At 34.2% G+C, this 20,882-nt stretch overlaps 1 protein-coding gene across 3 annotated transcripts in view; it reads left to right on the top strand.

The window, feature by feature from the left end:
• ATPCL (ATP-citrate synthase) overlaps nt 1-20,882 on the top strand; it is a 555,953-nt gene that overhangs the window by 524,723 nt on the left and 10,348 nt on the right. For all 3 annotated transcript variants that reach the window (XM_090394661.1, XM_090394662.1, XM_090394663.1), the window contains exons 24-26: nt 4,838-4,981; nt 11,013-11,126; nt 17,584-17,743. In XM_090394661.1, coding sequence (XP_090250787.1) covers nt 4,838-4,981; nt 11,013-11,126; nt 17,584-17,743 — 418 coding nt within the window. The remainder of the gene's footprint in view (nt 1-4,837; nt 4,982-11,012; nt 11,127-17,583; nt 17,744-20,882) is intronic.

Below are 20,882 nucleotides of genomic sequence, written 5' to 3'. Positions count from 1 at the left end.
ATACATCTCCGCAAGGGGATGTGCTTTGCATTAGAGGAAAATACTAAGGAAAGTGATCGGAGCTTACTCCACCTTTACCATGAGTTGCCTCAGACTTGAACTACGTTCAGGTGCAAACTTGACTTACTTGTCTGTTTGCTTACTTGGGAAAGAAGATTAAAACCATGTTTATATAAAATTGCTTGGTATCTTTAACGCATGGTATACCCAAGGTAAAAAAACTTTCTACAACTTTTGCAGTGTTCAAACATCCAAAGCTTCAAGATATGCAATGTGTCCTAAACATTGATCCCTACAATGCCCAAAACACAATCCTTTTTTTTCTTGCAAAAAAAGGATGTTAGTTGAATCATTACATTCTCCTCAATCATTAAGACTGGACTTTTCTTGGATTGATTATCGAAGAAAATTATCCTTTCCTGGCCCATTATATCCGAAACTTCCTCAGCCTCTAAAAATAATATGATGTGTGTATATATATATATTTTTTATCACTCAAGATATTACTTTTTGTCTGTCCAGCTATGAACTGCAAATCCAAAATTACCTCCACTTTAGAATGTTGGGTGCTGTGCAAAACACTTCCCTCAAATTCTTGATGCCATCCAAAAGAGGGCAGTTTTGCTCACTGATAATTCCTCACTTCAGACTCTGGATTTGTAGCATAGACAAAATATTTCTGGATTGCATGTGTTTGCTACGACTAGGGCAACTTGTATATAGAAGGTAATGACTTCACATCACTTGCCTTAGTATTCCATAATGCAAAGCACATATCCTTATGAGTATGTATGATGCTATGCATTATGGGAAGGATCACTAATCAGATTGGTTTTGATCTTTATTGAGGTTTCATCAGTGGGAGCCAGACCCATAGGTGATACTAAGGTTAAAGTAATGCAGAAGTCATATTTTCATATACGAGTAGCGAAAAGGTGTCACACCTAATTATTAAAATACTCTGGATTATGGATATGAAAATATGACTATTTTGGAAGCCTAAAGACCAGATATATGCATAAAATAGTCCAGATGAGGTTGCATAAATAGGCAAAATTACTTCCTTATTCTTACATGTCAGTGTTCATTTCAGCATCGCAATTATCTTCTGAGGTGTATATTTGCAATCTTTGCTCTGTGGCCCCTAAACTTCAACTTACCGTTTACTAAAACTCCAAGATCCCTATGGTCAATTTCTTCTAGCATAAGCACATCAATATAACATGTCATTGGATATCTCATCACACCAAAGTGCATTACTTAATATATATACTAACATTGAACTAATAGCCATTTTCATGTGCCTACAATTCCAGCTTATTCAAATCATTGTGCAAGTATTGCATGTCAATTCATTTCTGATTGCCTGTCTTGTCTTTGCATCATCAGCAAATAACTATATGCCACCTTCCAAATCCAAAGTACATAACTTTACATTTACGAGATAGGTTCCAAAAGTTTCTGATCTGACATACAAAATCGCACCAATTTTAAAATGCTATGTGTGACGGATAGCACCATCTATGGGGGGGGGGGCTTAGTGTACAAGTTTCAACTCTCTACCTTTGTCATTCAGTTGGAGGCACTTGTTTGACTAACATGTGGAACTTTAAGTGGCTATAATGTTAAAAATTGAGTAGTGTTCTGTGATGATGAAGTTTTTCACCAAAGACAGGCTTTCTCCATGTGCTATCAAACAGCAGTTGGATGGTATTTATGGGGAAGCTTTTCCTTCATATTCCACCATGAAGGAATGGGCCAAACAGTTTCACCTAGGAAGAGACAGCATCGAAAATGATCCTCGTGAGATCGACCTGTGGAAGTGATGACTGAGGAAAATGTCTCTTATTGAGGAGGAACTGCTCAATGACACACGGCTGAAGCTCAAAGAAATCTCAGCGAGGTTGGGGCTTTCTATAACAACTGTCTTTCACATCGTTCACAAGAAGCTTCACATGACAAAGGTCAATCCAAGGTGGGTGCCCCAACTTCCTTCTTCAGTTCAAAAGGAGCATCATGTGACCTGTTCCTGCAAGGTTTTAGAGATTTGCCAAGGGAATCAGAGATGTGCTACAATCTATCGTCACCTTGGATGAAAGCATGGTCCTTTATTATGATCCTCTTTCCAAAAGGGTAGCCACATGATGTGATGGCTTTAGGAACAGTATTTTCTTAAATGAGGTGTTCCTAATAAAGTTTCTTCTGTCTCTCTCTCTTTCTGTGTGTGTGATTTGCTTACCAAGTTTTTCACAATCTTCATCACTACTCCAGAGATACCGATATGTTGAGAGTTAGATACATCAATCTTGGTACCATCCCTGTACAATGGGATTATCTATATTCTTTCCATTCCTGTGGAAATGCCCCTGTATTGATACTCAAGTTATACACCCAGTTCAGCTAAACACTCTTTTAGCATCCCTGATGACATCAATCCTATTGTCAAATGCCTATTTAATTTATGCACCATCTTTAGTATCTCCTCCTCATACATGTGAATTATGGCTTATTGTGACTGTTTTTTCCATATACCTTAAGGACATTCATGCATGCATTAATTTGATTGATATATCCTTTGTTTTACTCAATTTCCATAAAATGTTAATTCCTGTTTTACTTATTATATGGACTGTACAAACAGTGGTGCTACAGTCATCAGAATGTAAAATTGTATTTAAACTTTACTTAGTTTTGTTATTGTATTATTTTGATTGGTTGTTCTTAATATCCACACTGTCTGCATCTCATTTTGCTACTTCATCTCTACTAGTCTTTTGAACTGCATTTCCTAATTTCTATATATCATATTTCATCCATTTCAGATATTAGCTGTATTTACTTCTAAGTATTTTAGTTTGGAGTATTGAAAAGATAATTCACTTGTAAAATTAATCACATTGTAAATGGAAATTCGGTTTTCTCCGTTAATTTCAAAATCTTGACTGTTTTATCTTTATATGATTGTTAAACCAAGTCATATTCTTTATCAGACACATCATTTCTAAGTAGTTTCATTGAAACATACAAGAAATTATACATCTGACAAAGAATGTAAATTGTATATTGAAAATGTGTTCTGTAAATAAAACTGATAAACAGGATTATTATTATTATTATTATTATTATTCAGGCCTCCAAGGAGTCAAAAGACTCATCGAGGGAGGTCCTTCCTAAGACATAAAGTCTGTCAAGACTCATCGAGGGGAGGTCCCCCCCCTGAGAAACACAAAGTTTATCATACCACTCTTTAAACTCACTGACCATTCTCGCTCCCACCACTCCATCAGGCAATGCATTCCACGGCTCAACCACCCTCCACACAAAGAAACCACTCCTTACCCTCTTGCTCACAGTTTCCTTTCGTAACTTCCAGGGATGGCCTCTTGTCATCACTCCTTCCCGCTGATCAACCAAGCGAAAGAACTCCCCAGTGTCAACCCTGTAACCACCTCTCAACAGTTTAAAAGTCTCAATCATATCACCTCTCCTTCTTCTATCCACCAAACTCTGCAGTCCACATTCTCTCAGCCGATCCTCATAACTATCCTTGTACAGTCCTGAAACCATCTTTGTCATCCGTCTTTGTATCCTTTCCACAGTTAATTTATCCCCTTCAAATCCTGGGGACCAAATCTGAGAACAATAGTCCAAGTGTGGTCTGATCAGAGACTTATACAACGGAATGATAACCCTCTTATCTCTGCAGGTCAGTGTCCTTCTCATAATAGCAGCAATCCTCTGTGTTACCTTCACCACCTTTGCAATATGTCCCCTAAACTTCAGGTTTCTATCAATCATCAACCCCAGATCTCTTGTCTCCCCTACTTCCTCCAGTATAACTCCTCCCATAGAGTATGCAGCATCCCATCGATGTTTCCCAAACCTCAAGACCTTACATTTTGCTGCATTAAACTGACACCCCCATTCATTTGCCCATCTATCTAGCTTATTTAAATCCTCTTGCAGGGCTACCACATCTGCACTATTACTAATAATCCTTCCCAGCTTCGCATCATCCGCAAACAACTGAATATCCCCCTGCAATCCACTGGCTATGTCATTGATATAAAGGTTAAACAATATAGGTCCTAGTACTGAGCCCTGTGGGACCCCACTTGTAACCCTCTGCCTCCTGGAAACTGCTCCACCATACACAACTCTCTGATACCTATCAGACAGCCAATCCTGAATCCAGTTGACCAATCTGACATCCAGACCCATGTGCTGCAACTTAAATATCAGCTTATCATGTGGCACCCTGTCAAATGCCTTCGCCAAGTCTAAGAAAATTGCAGTATATGCCTTTCCCTCATCTAATGCTCTTGTAACTTTATTATAAAAGGCTAGCATATTGCTAAAACAAGAGCGTCCTTTCACAAATCCATGTTGATTCTCACAGATAACATTACCCTCATCTGCCCAATGCTGTACACGGTCCCTCACTACTTTCTCCAAGATCTTAACAACTACTGATGACACACAGACTGGCCTATAATTAGACACTTCCAGTCTGTTACCACCCTTATGCAATGATTTTGAAATTAATTGAGTAAGTATAATCCTCTTCTAATAAAACAGTTCATTTAGGAATAAAGCATCATTTTATATTCTTTGTAATGCTTTTGGGTCCTAATTCTCTCATCAAAATTGTTCAATGCTTAACCCTACAAAAAAAAAAAAAATCTGTTGAGTTGATGGAAGAAATAAAGGATATTAAAAAAGTTGACTAGAACATTGATAAATTGCTTACATGCATACAAAACTTAATATTTTATTAATTTTACTTTTATTAGCATTTTGCAATGTTGTGTTTCTCTTTCCCCCCCCCCCCATCTAGGGAGAACGTTTTGGAGGGGCCTTAGATGCTGCAGCCCGGCAGTTCAGCAGGGCATATGACACACAAATGATTCCAATGGAATTTGTTAATACAATGCGTAAGAAAGGAGAACTAATCATGGGAATTGGGCATAGAGTAAAATCAGTAAGTAATATTTTATAATAATTTACTAAATCAGATTGCCATTATACTTATACTCAGATCATAATGAATTATACTTATGGCATTTTAGAAAAATAAATATTGCTTGAAATTGCATTTCATGTGTACCATTAAATTGTAGCCAGTAGACTAACACCTAACTTGTTAGATAGTATATAGGATTGAACCTGTTAACAACAAATCAGGAGGCTTCCTGACACACTGTTGCATAATTCTGCTACTATCACTTATTCTGCCATATTATACTTAGAGGGAATTTAAATATAGTGCATGCAGTAGGAATTGTCAAAGCTATGCATTGGTGGAAGATCAGATTCTCTCAAATGTGTTTACAAGTCATTCACCTCCAGTCATATGCTGTTAGTCTATTTCTTTTCCTCTCTATTAGCAATGGACATTGTATAAATTCGGTTTTATTTCAGATCACAAAAAATCTATCACAAAAAAGTACCAGCCACGTAAAATATATTACTTGCAAAAAAAAAAAAAAAAAAAGTTTCAATATCCACTCTGACAATATTTGTGGCTTTAACAGCAGTTTAAATGATGTGCACAGCTACCTACTAATGAAATTTCAGCTGGTTACATCATTAACTATCATCCACCTCAAGTGCCCAAATTACAGTTTACAGTCTTTCTTCTTTCACAAGAAGTGACACATGTGAATTTCATCAGACCTGACATCCCATGCCACAATTTTCTGGTATGAGATGTCACTTCCTATTGTTTGACATGCCCTATTCAAAATTTGTGTACTGAACTTTGTTACTCTGATTTGTTGTCACTATCACTCTCCTCTCTTTGATTTACCTATCTCTAAAGCTTGATTTCCTGCAATCAAAATTATACAACCAGTGAAATCATCATCATCTTGGAACATTCACAACTTACATTTGCTTTCCTTCTCAAATTCCACTTATCAAGCTAGTAGGAATGCTTAACCAAGGTATTTGCCATCAACAGTTAGCTAATACATCTATCCACCATCAAAATTCCAGATAACTGTAAAAAGTTTAGTTGTTACATCCTGTCATTGATTACACCCATTGTAGAAATAGGCTGCAAGTGGTATCAGATTTCTGTACTGAAATTTAGGTACACAAGTAAGATTCTAGATATATGTATAGTGCTATGATAATTCCTTCATATTTTTAAGAACATATATTTACTTACTGAATAATTGTGTAAATTGAGTCTTCACACTTCTGTGTACAAAACAAAAAACAGTTTAATAATTGTAAGATACATAAATTAAAAGGAATATATAATATTCTGAAGTAAACTTTAACAACTCAACAATCTTCTTAAGATCTTTAAAAAAAAAAAAAAAAAAAAAATCAATTAAATAATGGAAAATCTTGGTAACCATAGATTTCTTGTTTACAATAAGCAGTATAAGATTTTAGACTTGGATAATTCTTCTTCTTCTACAGCTTCTCCCTCTTAAATGGGGTCACTGTTGATGATGAGTCTCCTCCACATCCTCCTGTCTTGGGCTGTCACCACATCCAAGTTCTTCATCTTCAAGTCCCCTTCTACCAGCTCCCTCCATCTCTTCTTTGGCCACCCATGCTTCCTCCTTCCTTGCCATCTCAACCTTGCCTCCTGTATCTTTGCTCCTAAGTTGGTAACTTTCACTGTTCCCCTCACATAGTCATTTCTCAGACGATCCTTTCTGGTCACACCGCACATCCACCTAAGCATTCTCATCTCTGCTACCTCCATCCTGCTGATGTTATTTTTCCTCAGGGGCACAGTTTCTATAGCATACGTCGTAGCTGGCCTCACTACTGTCCTATAGATTTTGCCTTTCAGATTGATCGGCACCCTCTTATCGCATAACACTCCAGCCATCTCCCTCCAGTTCCTCCAACCTGCTTGTATCCTGCATCCCACTTCCTTCACAGCTCCTCCATCTTCTTCCACTGTTGAACTAAAATACTAAAATGAGGACTTTAGATACCTAAGTATCTAAAGTCCTCACCTTCCTGATGACATTTCCTTCCAGCTCCAGATCTGTCTCCTGGCTGCCGCCCACTGTGCAACACATATACTCTGTCTTAATTCTGCTCAATCTCATACCTCTCTCTTCGAGTACTTTTCTCCATCTTTCCAGTTTAGTTCCCACTTCTTCTCTTGAATCTGCACACAGCAAGATCTCATTTGCATACAACATTTTAGACTTGGATAATAAAGTCCTCAATTTCAAATGCTCCATTATTCCTCCATAAAATGCCTTCCAGAAAAGTAACATAAAACTTTTTCCTTCTTTTTACTTTCTTCAAGATTTGCAACTTTGTCCCACTTACTGTGTAAATGGGACATTATATCAAGCAATACATAGTTTCTATTTAAGCTCCTAGGTCAGCAGTTAGAATTGAAGGAGGTACAGGAAGATGGTTTGAAATAAAATGTGGTGTGCATTATCTCCACTGTTATTCATTATCAATATGGATCACATTATGAAGGAAAGTGGTATTAAATCTGATATCAGGATTGGAGATGTTAATCTCGGCTCTTTATTCAGATTTTATACTTTTAAATAAATCTGATACAATTCTGCAAGATTCCCTGGCTAAACTGAATTGCTTATTTTTTTTTACTAAACTTCTTATTTATATTACAATGTGTAATAAATTTGGTATGAAAATCAGCAATAACAAAACAATGACAATGAAAATAGACAGAAACATTGAAAATATCAAGTGCATCTTGAATGAAGAACCTATAGAACAAGTAAAACATTTCAGCTACTTAAGTACAATTTTTAGTGAAGATGGTAAATTAAATATGAAAATTGACAACAGAATCAACAAAACTGGTATGATAGGAAGTCAACTGAATAAATTTATGTGGAATGAGAGAGAAATTAGTCAAAACACTAAATTGGCTGTATACAAAATGGTGTTCAAACCATTTTTAACTTATGGATCTGAGAGCTGGGCTAGAAGTAAAACACTTGACCAAAGACTAGAGACTACAGATATGAGAGTCCTGAGAAAGATCAGGGGTGTGAACAGATGGCATCAATTACAATATCATATTAAAAACAAGGATATTAGGAAAGAACTTGACATTGTCAGTCAGCATTCAGGAATGCATTAGCAGAGCTAATCTCAGTTGATATGTCACTTAAACAGAATGGGAGAGGAAAGATTAGCAAAAAAAAAGTGTTCTCTGCCAGGTTGGCAGGAAAAAGACCCAGAGGAAGTCCAAGATATAGGTGGATTGATACAGTAAGAAGTGCCTTAGAACATAGAAATATAAGATCTGATAATGTTGGAATCTTGACAGATAACTGATTTATTTGGAGGAAAATTGTTGATAGGAAGTTAGCAATGATGTAAGTTTTTCATGTGGTACTGTCATAATATCCTCTACATCACCTGAGGGTACATATCAGGAATTTGATGATGATGAAATTTGAGTTATTTTATCTTCGTTTAAATTAATTGCTCTAACACAGAAGTTGGTCTCCATAATCTCTACACAATGAATAACATCTAGATCTACTATGTTGTTGATTTCATTATACCAGTTATTGATATAAAATGCAGTAACTTTCATGCAGTACTTATGACAACATGAGTTTACAGTTTTTGTGGTGTTTCATTAGTTTTTTATTTAGTATAATTATGCAGATTTGTTTATTTTATTTTAAGTATTTTATGACTCCTAGCACTGAATGGTTTTAAACCTATATTTTATTAGTAATGTGGGTGGGCTAAGAATTTGTCTAATTTTATTTTTTTTATATTTTTTTTATTTGTTTTATATTTTACATAATTCAGGAATTCTGCTCTAGTGCCACTTTAGCAGTAAGCAGAATACTGGTCTTACCCTCAGTGAAGAAATTCATCTCACACTTAAAGACTGCAAACATCCATGCTCGTTGTGGGATTTGAACCTACAGCCTGTTTAATGGAGAGTGGTGCACTCCACTTGGCCAACCAGGGCAGCATAATAATTATTCATAATACTATATTTTATTTTAAAAATCTACTTTAAATAACTGTAATTTTTTTTTTTTATTGTTGAACAGCATCTTGTAAATGTCTTATATTGAATAGGTAGGGTAAATAAATAGAGCTATAAATATAATTTCTCTTATTTAAATTAAGGGAATATTATCCCACATTATTTCAAAGTTGAATAAGAAACTCAAAGATAGGAATCAAAGAGTTTCATGCCGAATATAGTAAAGTATAAAAGTTTGGGCGGATTGTAGCATAAGCTAAAGCACATAGTTCAACACTAGGGCAACTCATAGCAAAGGTGGGTAAAGTTCTGAGCACTATTCTTAGTATTTCCCATAATGTAAAACACATCTCCTAGGAGATGTGTGATGTTATGCATTATGGTGGAAGGTCACTACCCAGACCGGTTTCGACCTTTATTGAGGTCTCATCAGTGAGTAGGTAGACCTAGATAATACTGAGGTTATAGCGAAGAGAACTTATATACTTTGCTATACGAGTTGTCAAAAAGGTGCACCCATAAATTACTTAAAGAGCCAATAAGCTTCACTTCGGCGATGTAACATTATTTAACACTATTATACATTATGGGAAATACTAAGAATAGTGATCAGAACTTTACCCACCTTTGCTATGAGTTGCCCTAGTGTTGAACTATGTGCTTTAGCTTACGCTACAGTCCACCAAAACTTTTATAGTTTACTATATTCGGCATGAAACTCTTTGATTCCTATCTTTGAGTTTCTTATTCGGCTTTGAAATAATGTGGGATTTAATTACATCGCTGAAGTGAATCCTATTAGCTCTTTATTTAAGTAATTTATGGGTGCAACTTTTTGACAACTCATATAGCAAAGTATATAAGTTCTTTGCTATAACCTCAGTATATTTAGGTCTACCTACTCACTGATGAGACCTCAATAAAGGTCGAAACTGGTCTGGGTAGTGGCCTTCCACCATAATGTGTAACATCATACATCTCCTAGGAGATGTGTTTTACATTATGGAAAATACTAAGAATAGTGATCAGAACTTTACCCACCTTTGCTACGAGTTGCCCTAGTCTTGAACTATGTGCTTTAGCTTACGCTACAGTCCGCCCAAACTTTTATAGTTTACTCTATTCGGCATGAAACTCTTTGATTCCTATCTTTGAGTTTCTTATTCGGCTTTGAAATAATGTGGGATTTAATATCTCCTTAATTTAAATAATGTTACATCACTGAAGGGAAGCCTATTGGCTCTTTATTTAAATAATTTCTCTTAGTTGTGCATTTTGTTAAGCTAGAGTCGGTTCTTTTGTTAGGCAAATATGAGGTAACTGCATTTGTATGGAATAAAAGGTCTAGCGTATATAAAATCTAGGAAAAATTGTTGATAGGAAGTTGGTAATGATGTAAGTTGTTCATGTAGTACTGTCATAATATCCTCTACATCACCTGAGGGTACATATCAGGAATTTGATGATGATGAAATTTGAGTTATTTTATCTTCGTTTAAATTAATTGCTCTAACACAGACGTTTTCTCCATAATCTCTACACAATGAATAACATCTAGATCTACTATGTTGTTGATTTCATTATACCAGTTATTGATATAAAATGCAGTAACTTTCATGCGGTACTTATGACAAACATGAGTTTACAGTTTTTGTGGTGTTTCATTAGTTTTTTATTTAGTATAATTATGCAGATATAAATTAATATCCCCTTAATTTAAATAATGTTACATCGCTTCATGAAGTGAAGCCTATTGGCTCTTTATTTAAATAATTTCCCTTAGTTGTGCATTTTGTTAAGCTATAGTCAGTTCTTTTGGTAGGCAAATATGAGGTAACTGCATTTGTATGGAATGAAAGGCCTAACATATATAAAATCTAGGAAAAATTGTTGATAGGAAGTTTTTCATGTGGTACTAATGAAAGGGCTAGCATATATAAAATTTAGGAAAGCTGTTTGTGTTTTAGTCTTAAAACTGTTAGTTATATTTAATCCAAAAATGTTGATTGTTCATTCTTGATTCTTTATGTTTCAGATAAACAATCCTGATATGAGAGTACAGATTTTAAAGAAATATGTAAAAGAGCATTTTCCTGCAACTCCTATTTTAGACTATGCCTTAGAAGTTGAGAAAATAACCACATCAAAGGTATACTACTTAAAGTTTATTCTATCTTTCATATAGATAAATCACATCTAATTCCATTATTCCTTACAGCTTTTAGTAGTCTCCTAAAAGCCATGGACAGTGTGCTTATATAAATAAAAAATCGTTTGACAGAAATGAATAACATCTCTCCAGTTGTATGCTAGGAATTTCTGGTAGAAAGTTATTATGTGACACCTCCAAGGACTCATCATGGGTGACACTCTGCTTCATTCTGCCACACACATCTAACAGTCTCTCCTGTATTTAAAGCATTAAAGGAAGTTCTGATGATGAATAGAATCTTCTTGATCATGCTCTGAACCATCCATTTCAGAAAGTTCTGAATTCAGGCTGAATTTCTGTGCAATGTTCCAATGTTTTTTTATTCAAACTGTATTTACAGTCATTACTTTATTTTTCAGAAGATGCAAGGACTGATACTATAAAATTTCCATAATGTAGAGCAACAGTGTACAATCCATCCAGACCACAAAAAACAAATCAACATTATTATACTCCAGACTCTAAATTTCATTCTTGGGACAGTACATTTAAATAAGAGTTCTCCACTCATCCTTGATATCCAGCCACATTCATCAATATCCAGACTGGAGAGGCATGTTATTTGGCCCATCATTTCACATGACTGATTTTTATTGGTGTATTGTGCAATAATCTAGTTTCCATGTTCCTTGGCTTGTACCAATCAGTATATATTCATTGTTGTTAATAAAGGCACGTGCACACTTCAATGAAATTTCATAGCATGAAGCTGCCTACATGTGATGGAAATCCTTACATAATTTCTTATGATGGTTCATCTCCACATTGATTATCTAGTGCAGTGGTCGGCAACCTTTTTAATATGAAGGGCGCAATACTGTGGGCGCCATGATGCTCGCGGGCACTGCATTGCCGACTCCTCCTGATTTAAATAATTAAATTTAAAATTACAGTTGGCATGAATGGTTTTGAAATGTCTTTCTATATTACTTTTTTTAGAAATAGTCACACTATTATTGCATAATAAACAAATACATTTGCCATTATGATTGATAAAGCAAGGTGCTCATATCTGATCTGACAGATACATGCTAATTTTTAACATGAATATTCTTAAACAGTTAAAGGATATTCATGTTAACAATTAGCATGTATATATCAGATCAGATGCAAGCGCCCGAGTGAACGAGAGACCTCTGATCATAAGTAGTTTGAGTTGTTAACGTCATCTAGTTATCAATGCGACCACTCTCACTACCCTTCACACATTTCTAAACGTTGTTAGAACCCTTTGTTTTTTAGTATGTGTGTTTGTTGAATCACTCCAGCTATCAGCGCAAATACTTTGGTTTACAAAGATATTTCTAACCCTTTATAATGGATGTCATAAGTCCTCCATAATTTTCAGATTTTATATTGCGGTCTTCATATTAAAAAGGTTTCCTACCTCTGCAAGATGTGATTTACATTTATGGAAAATACTAAGAAAATAGGTCTGGAGCTTGCTCTACCTTTACTACGAGTTGCCCATAAGGCACTACTTATGGTATATCATCCACTGAAACTTTTAGTTTCTTTATATTTGGCACGAAACTCTTGTAGTTTCGATATTCGGCTATGAAATAATGTTGGATTCAATATTCACTTAATTCGTACCATCATGTATTATATTTGCATTGTTTTTCTTTGTTTTTTTGCATTTTAGCACATACTAGTAATGAATTTATCTCTCAGATATACTGCAATCTATGCTGCAAAATTACCGCTGCGAGCTCCAAAGCAGTTTACAATAATTTTCTCTGAGGGTGCACTAAAAATTCACTGCGGGTGTGATGCCGCCCGCGGTACTGCGTTGCCAACCTCTGATCTAGTGTGTTGATGGTAAGATCATTTGTTTCATTGGTTGGAATTATAGCTAAGCAAATAAAGTATTATTCTATTAAATGGGTATTCTCTAGCATGTGTTGACCAATTTTTGCCGGAATAAAAACCAAGGCTGGTCTCCATGGGAGACCAGCCAACTCTTGAACTTGAACATTCCTTATAGAGGTTCCTTGTAGATAGGATTCATACCTGGGTCCATTCTGTGGACACATTCTGCAGTGTTCCTGTGACTGTACTGTGGAGACACTCAGTGTAAGATATTACCTAAAATTCTCAAGAAACATTGTTCCTCTCAGTCAATATTTAGCTCTACCTAGTAATATCTAGGGCTCAGTTGTCACCTGTGAACTAAAATTTCTTTAGCATATTACTGTGGATTTTGAAATGCTGAAGTTCTGTTGCAAGACATTTAATATATCTCCTTAAATGACATCTGTCATTTCCCTGCTGAAATTCTGCTTATATATATATATATATATATTCATTATTCAGGAAAAGGATTGTAATGTCCTTTGAACAGACTATTACTTTCCTCGTGGGAAATGAAATTTGCATATTGTATAGTTGTATCCATTTTTCTGCAGCTGGAGTTGTCTTATTATTTTGGTAGGATAGTGTATATCAGTCAGTAAATTTGCTTGTATATCTTCAGATGAAAATGGTTACCATCAACATAAAAAATACTATGTTGGTTGAGACAAAGGGCTTTTTCTGTAATAATTATAGCTTTATTTTCAAGTATTGGAAACTAAACATAAGCAGTGCCTTTAAGCTTCTTTGTGTTTTGATTGAAGTAGAGCTTTCATCTTACCAGTTTAAAATTTAAAAAAAATAATAATAATAAAATAAACAAAGAAAAATAATGTTGAAGGAAATAATGATAAAGCACAAACTGGATTTAGACTAAATAGGGATTTCCAAATCCAGATGCCAGATTTTTATTTTATAGTAGATAGTTGAGAAAATAAGGAAATGTGTTAGAGATCTCTGTTTAAGCTTTGATCTAAAAAAAGAATATAATAAAATACCAACTTTCACACAACACGTAAATCCTTAGGTTATAAATGGAGTGAAACATAGCTTTACATATAAGTTTCAAATCAGTAGTTAGAATTAAAGGATGATGGTTTGATAAATCACATGAAAGTAGAATTGTGCAGTTTCTTCATTGTTGTTTATAATCTGTATCAAGTGTATTATTAAGAGAAGCGGAATTAAAGTTTGATATACAAATTTTGTTATATTAAACTTCTTTACTTGGCAGAGATCATATTATTCTATTAAATGTTTACTATATAACTTGGCAGAATTGAAGACAGACAGACACCACCAGTTAGAAGCATTAATAGAAAACAGGAGGAGCTAATAGAGGAATTAAAGAAATATGTCAACAAAAGTGGTGTGTTACCTAAAGAAATAAGATTAAAAAAAAATGATACAAATCTTCTAAATTATAAGATGATATTGTGCAATAATTATCAGTGAAAGATAGAATAGGTGTGATATTCAAAACTAAACATGAAAATGAACTTCTCAAATGACAAAGTAATCTCAAGCATAGTGGAATAAATTTCAAAATAGGAAATTGGATAACGAGATTGAATTGTGTCTATGATCCATCAGAGGGTTCTGTGAAGGAAGAAGTAGAGAAATTTTGGCATCATTATTATTAACATCTGACCTCCATAGAGTCACTCATTATGGGAGGTACACACCATCGCACACAATGGTCATCCAACTATGCCTTAAGCTGATTCAGTGTGTCTGCATTTGCAAAACACTCAGGCAACACATTCCACTCATCAGCCACTCTCCATGCAAAGAACCTGCTCCTCACTCTGCTCACACCCTCCTTATACTGCTTCCAGGGGTGGCTTCTTGTTCCCCCCCCCCCTCCACCTCCCGTTCTATGAAAAATCTCTTCCATCTCAACTTGATAACAACCCCTAACTAACTTATGTTTCAATCATACTCCCCCCCCCCTTCCTCTGCCTATTCATAAAGCTTTTATATACATTCTCTCAATCTATCCTCATACTCCACATTTCAAAGACTACTGACCATGTTTGAGAATCTTCTCTGAACCCTTTCTAATATATCCTCATTACCATGAAAACCCAGCAATCAAATCTATGTACAATAATCCATATGAAGCCTGATCAGAGCCTTAACCTCTTTATTTCTACACATCAGGGTCCTCCACATCATTGCTATTATCTGATGCAACATCTTCATAACTTAAGCAATGTGGCCCCTGAATTTCAGGCCCTTATCCACCACTCCCTGATCTCTCACCTTCTCTTACCTCCTTTAAAGTTTTCCCACCAAATGTATACTTCGCAACCCATTGTTGCTTATCAAACGATGCAAATCAGAAAATGATGCAAAAAAAAAAGTATCACACACAGACAGTTCATCCAACCATGTCTTAAACTGATTGTGTGTCACAATACACTCAGACAATGCATTCCACTCACTATTAGATATTTGAATACAGGGAAAAACAGAGAAAACTAGTTCTTGTTGGAAACAAAGCAGTAGAATAAAAAAATTTCTTATTAATTATTAGAAATGAATGAAATGAAATTAGTGATTAGAAATAATGATTTCCCCAGATGTTAGGGAAACTTTTGAGAAAAGAGCATCCTAATAGCACTGAAAAGTACCTAGTGGATTTCTGTTCAGAATATAGATGAGTCATTGCTAACATTATATTGCAACATAAAGCAGTGTATAGATTCACATGAAAAACAGAGAAGTAAGAGCATAGATGGAATTTGATCATCAAGTTTCAATTTAATAAATAAATAAAAAAAAGTATCACATTGAAAAGAAAAATGTGTAACAAACATTCATAATAAATGTTAGTGATTTTAAAAAAATGTAACCCTCTTGTGTGTAGGCTTACAAAAAATTACTTGTACTTTTTAATTACAAGAAACTACTAAATACAATACCCAGGCAGCAACAGAACTGTGATAAAAATTATCCAATAGGAAAATATTGATGAGTGAATGTCAGTATTGGAGATTAAGTTGATAAAAATTGATATTTTTATCAATTTAAGTGCTCAAATATTACAGTGGCTGCGCTGTAAAATTCAGAAGGTCATATTCCAGATTATTGGAGTAGGGATCTTGTAGCACCTGTAAAATTGAATGTAAGAACTGCAGAGACAGTTCCTTATTCAGTGTTCAAGGTAAAGTCTATACAGGCATTCTGAAGAAGAGGACAAGGAAAATTACGGAAAAGAAACTAAGGAAGAAGAAACTGGATTCAGGCCAAATTGGAGTAGTCATGATCAGATTTCACTTCATGACAAATAGTTCAAAGATTGTGAAAATCTGTATTTAAGTTTTGTACAGTTGACTTATCACCATAGTGTACATGACTTAGGAATAGGTTGTTATGGTGAATAGTTTGCTATATTGATTTGGAATAGCACTGTACATATAGAGATTTGGCTGAGACTTTTAGATACAACGCTATGAAAAATCAATATAGCACACTATTCACCATAACCTATTCCTAAATCCATAACATGTACATTATGGTAAGAGGTCAACTGTGCAAAACTTAAATACAGGTACTTGTTATAAAAAGGATTGATAATGTGGAAAAAGGAATATGTTGTAAATGGAACATTATATGGTACATTATACTGTCAATACTTAGATTTGAAAGATGTTACAAGAACATGGTTTGATGTTAATAGATGTGCATGTGAACATTATGAATGAAAGTAGCATTAAATCTAATACTAGAATTGGCAATATTAAACTCAGCTCTTTACTTCATGACATACTTGTATTCCTATAAATCAACTGCAACGTCTAGAAATTTTCATGTAAATTGAATTAATGTGTAGCAGATTTGGTAGGAAAATCAGCAATTAAAAAAAGAGAAATTTTAAAAATAGGCAGCTTCACCTTTTCCTTAACATGTTAGGCTTTGCCTGACATAGATGAGCAATTTATAAACCTAATTAAAGCGCTTTAGGTGTTAATCATATCTGCATAGTTTCTGTCTTATGGGATAGAAAACCTGATTTTCTGATTTAAAAAAAAAAAATCAATTCCTTAATGAAGATTCTTGGCATCCAAATAAGTATTCAAGCCATGGTCTGTTCACTGGTGGGCATTGTCATTATCAGTTGAACTGCTGAGACACTTGAAAATCACAGGAAGAATTTGGAAAACATCAAACTTCGATGTTTGCCCCCTCTCTCCTCCCCCAAAGATTAAATCCTGAATGTGCCACTGACTGTGTATATATACCACCTTCAGGAATAAAAAAAAATGTGAACGGTGTAGTGACTTGAATGGCGGAAAAGGGGGGGGGGGGAAGACATTTGGGGATATCAGGTAAAAAGACCCAGAGAAAGATCAACATCTAGATGGATTGTTTCATCAATTAGTATGCCATATAAGACTGTAATGTGAGATATGAGAATATGGATATTTCATCGGGGGTTTTTTTCCATACCATACCATAGAAATTCTTTATATATTCTACATAAACTGCAATAAATGCATATTCTTGAATTTGTTTCATATAATTTTTATTTCAGAAACCCAATCTAATTTTAAATGTAGATGGCTTTATTGGAGTTACAGTTGTAGACCTTCTCCGAAATAGTGGATGTTTTTCTCAAGAAGAAGCTCAGGAATACATTGATATTGGCGCACTGAATGGATTATTTGTCTTGGGTCGTACAATTGGATTTATTGGTGAGTCAAAAATAGCAATTTATGCTTTTCTAGACTTATTAGTATCTTTCAATTTATGAAGGCCCAAGATAATAGATTTAAGAACATGTATTAACATCTGTATGTGAAGGTTTCTGTGGCTCAACAATTTTACGATATTTTTGTCTGATTTTAGTTCTTTGAGGGCTGTGTATTCCATGTAAGGTAGGTTCCTTGGTGGTAATAATTTGCTTTGTAATAGCAATGCTGTACTCTGTATACAGATGAGATCTGATGTATCACCAGGCAAATTTTGTATTCCTTTCTGTATTTGAGCTATGATGTCAATTTTTGGTAGGTAGCGTGGCGTCAAAGCGAAGTTGAAACCTTTCAGAAGTAGATTTTTTTCGGTTCTTGATAGGACTCTTGAAGAAAGGTTAATTACTACTTAGGAGTAATCTAAATTTTTTCTTTTCCGTAATTTAATTTTTCAATTAAATTACATTTCTTTTGATCAGAAATCAGAACACCACCATCTCACGCAAAAAAATAGGTTTAATTAAACCTTGAGGGACAGAACTTATAATATTTCCATCACAGAAAAACAGAGAAATGAAGAATTTCAATATTTAACACAGATCCTCAAAAAAAAAAAAAAAAAAAAAAAAAATGGTTATGAAGCTAAGACAATAAAAAGACTCCTCACACACCTCCTACAAGTATCTCACAAAAGCAAGATTTCAAGAATGCAATCACGCTTCCATACATTAAGAATGTTACAGACAAAATGGCCAAATTACTAAACAAACATAATATCAAAGTGGCTTTTCTACCACTGGAAAAAATTTCAAGATTTCTACATCCCCCAAAACCTCCACACCATCCTTTAAAAAAACCAGGTGTATATAAAATTCATTGTTCCTGTGGCATCTGCTATGTAGGCCAGCGGGAAGATCGGGAAATTCTCATGAACGAACACCAAAAAAAGGTACAAAAAAGAAGAGAACACAAATCAGACCAAGCATACCATACAACTTCCACCGGCCATAATGTACTCTGGCAAAAAACAAACGTCTTACATTGAAAAAAATTGTTACATAAGGAAATTTAAGGAAGCTGCAAACATGCTTAGACTTCTAACACAGTGTAACAAAAACCAGGGCCTAATTCTACACAAAGTTTGGTCAGCATTGATAAAAAATATACCCAAGTTAGACCTCGGACAATGTGAACGTGAACAACAGAACATGGCAGCATCCAGCATTGTTCAAACTTAGCATTGCAATGTTTTGTTTGTTTCTCAAAATGATAAATTTTGAATAGCTAACGTCCGAACTAAGCAAGAGTCGTTCTAATACTTGCACCCAATGTTTCTCCTCTTCTAATAACTAGCAAGTTCTCTTCATCGATGGTTTTCTTTTCTGTTATTTTCTGGTGGATTAACCTTTCTAATTCTTTCCATTTATGGTAATTTTCAACTTGTCTTTGATTTTTATCATGTGCAGCTAAAATAGAAGAAGCATTTTTCCAGTTCCTCAATCCAGAATTTGAAAGGTTAATCCACCATTGATCAGATAATAAACAGCAGAAGCAAAATACAGAATCCATGGATTTTGAATACAATAACCACAAACGCTGCATTGTCTCCCTGATAAATAGTCTTCGAGTATAATGAGTCATTGAAAATCTTCTATTATTGTTATCTTTCGGAAAATCAAAATTATGAATCTGTTCAGGTCCATGTTCAACTAATAGTTGATGTAATTGATTGATATTGGAAAATTTTACAGGACACCAAGTTGCTGGATAATTATAATTTAAATTTGTAAAATCAAATCCTTTTATGATTGGATCTGTAGAATAACCAGCTTCAGAATGAACAATACTCATATGATCTGTAGATTTCTCCTTCGATGTTTTAATCCAATTTTTGGTATTTGCAGAATTCTCCAATTCATTAATCGAAACTATAGACGAATTATCCAACGAATAATCTTGAAGATTTTCTTCTTGTATCCAATTATGATCTTCTCAGGCAAAGATATTTTAAAAATGCATCTTCTTGTTTTTTCAAACTTTCTTCCTTTTCTGCTTTACGTTTGTGATATTGAAAACCCGATTTCTTTTTATCCATTTTCATAATCCAGTAACTGAAATATTTATAAATAAAAATAAACTTAATTATAAAAAATATGGACTTTAAACTATTCAGTTATTCACAAATAAATTTTTATACATTTACTTAATGAAGTGTTTATCAATTATATATACCCTATAAGTTATAACTATATAACTTATCTATCATACATTTATAATCTAATAATTCAACAATATCATTTTCAATGAACATAATTGACAAATTTCTCAAATGCATTTGATTTAACGAATTGTGTAAATATTTTTAATGCGTTTAAGTACAGAAAATGAGCGTTCACCGCTAGCATTACAAACAGACAGTGTCCAGGCCCCATTTATACTTTTGGAGACCTGAGGCGCAACATCATGACGAGGCCTCAAATATAAGCACTTTTTTTAGTTTATTGAAAATAAAAGTCAACATTTCCATGATAACTAATTTTAATAACACAATACAACATTGGTATACATATATTCGCATTTTTAAAAAAGTATAAAATAAATCAGTTCAAATTTAAATAAAAAAAATCAATAACTGAAAGTTTTTTTGTTTTTTTTCTGACTTTGGTTTTAGCAAATATATCTATAATGTCATCATAATTAATCGAGTCCATTATATCTGATTCAATGCATAATAACGACAGGTCACTTGTTTTATTTTGGTGCAAGTTGCTTCTTAAATAATTGTATAAGGATAAAAGTTTTTTTTAAAAGAACAGAATTTAAATTAAGCTTGCTAATTAAGGTAAAAATAGGAATTTCATCAACTGTAAAGTTCAGATATTCTCACTAAAAATAAAAATTTTGAATTTACAGTAATAAAAATTGTACCAAAAATCATTATATATATTTATGGAATTACAACATGGATCTAAATATAAATATAAAACGTTTCAGTTTGAAGTAACATGCACAGTATGCCTCCCTGGTTGACAGAATGGTTAATGTATCTGCTTTCCAACCACCCAACTTTAGGTGAAAGGTAAATTTTGTCGTCTAGTGTGAGACCACCTTACTTACTGGAGGCCTGGGATTCACATAAAAA

The sequence above is a fragment of the Typopeltis vanoorti genome, chromosome 6 (genome assembly GCF_054136105.1).
Source record: "Typopeltis vanoorti isolate ZY-2024b chromosome 6, IOZ_Tvanoo_1.0, whole genome shotgun sequence".
Classification (NCBI taxonomy): Eukaryota; Metazoa; Arthropoda; class Arachnida; order Uropygi; family Thelyphonidae; genus Typopeltis; species Typopeltis vanoorti.
Note: the sequence above shows the minus strand (reverse complement) of the source record. Positions and strands in the feature narration are given on the sequence as shown.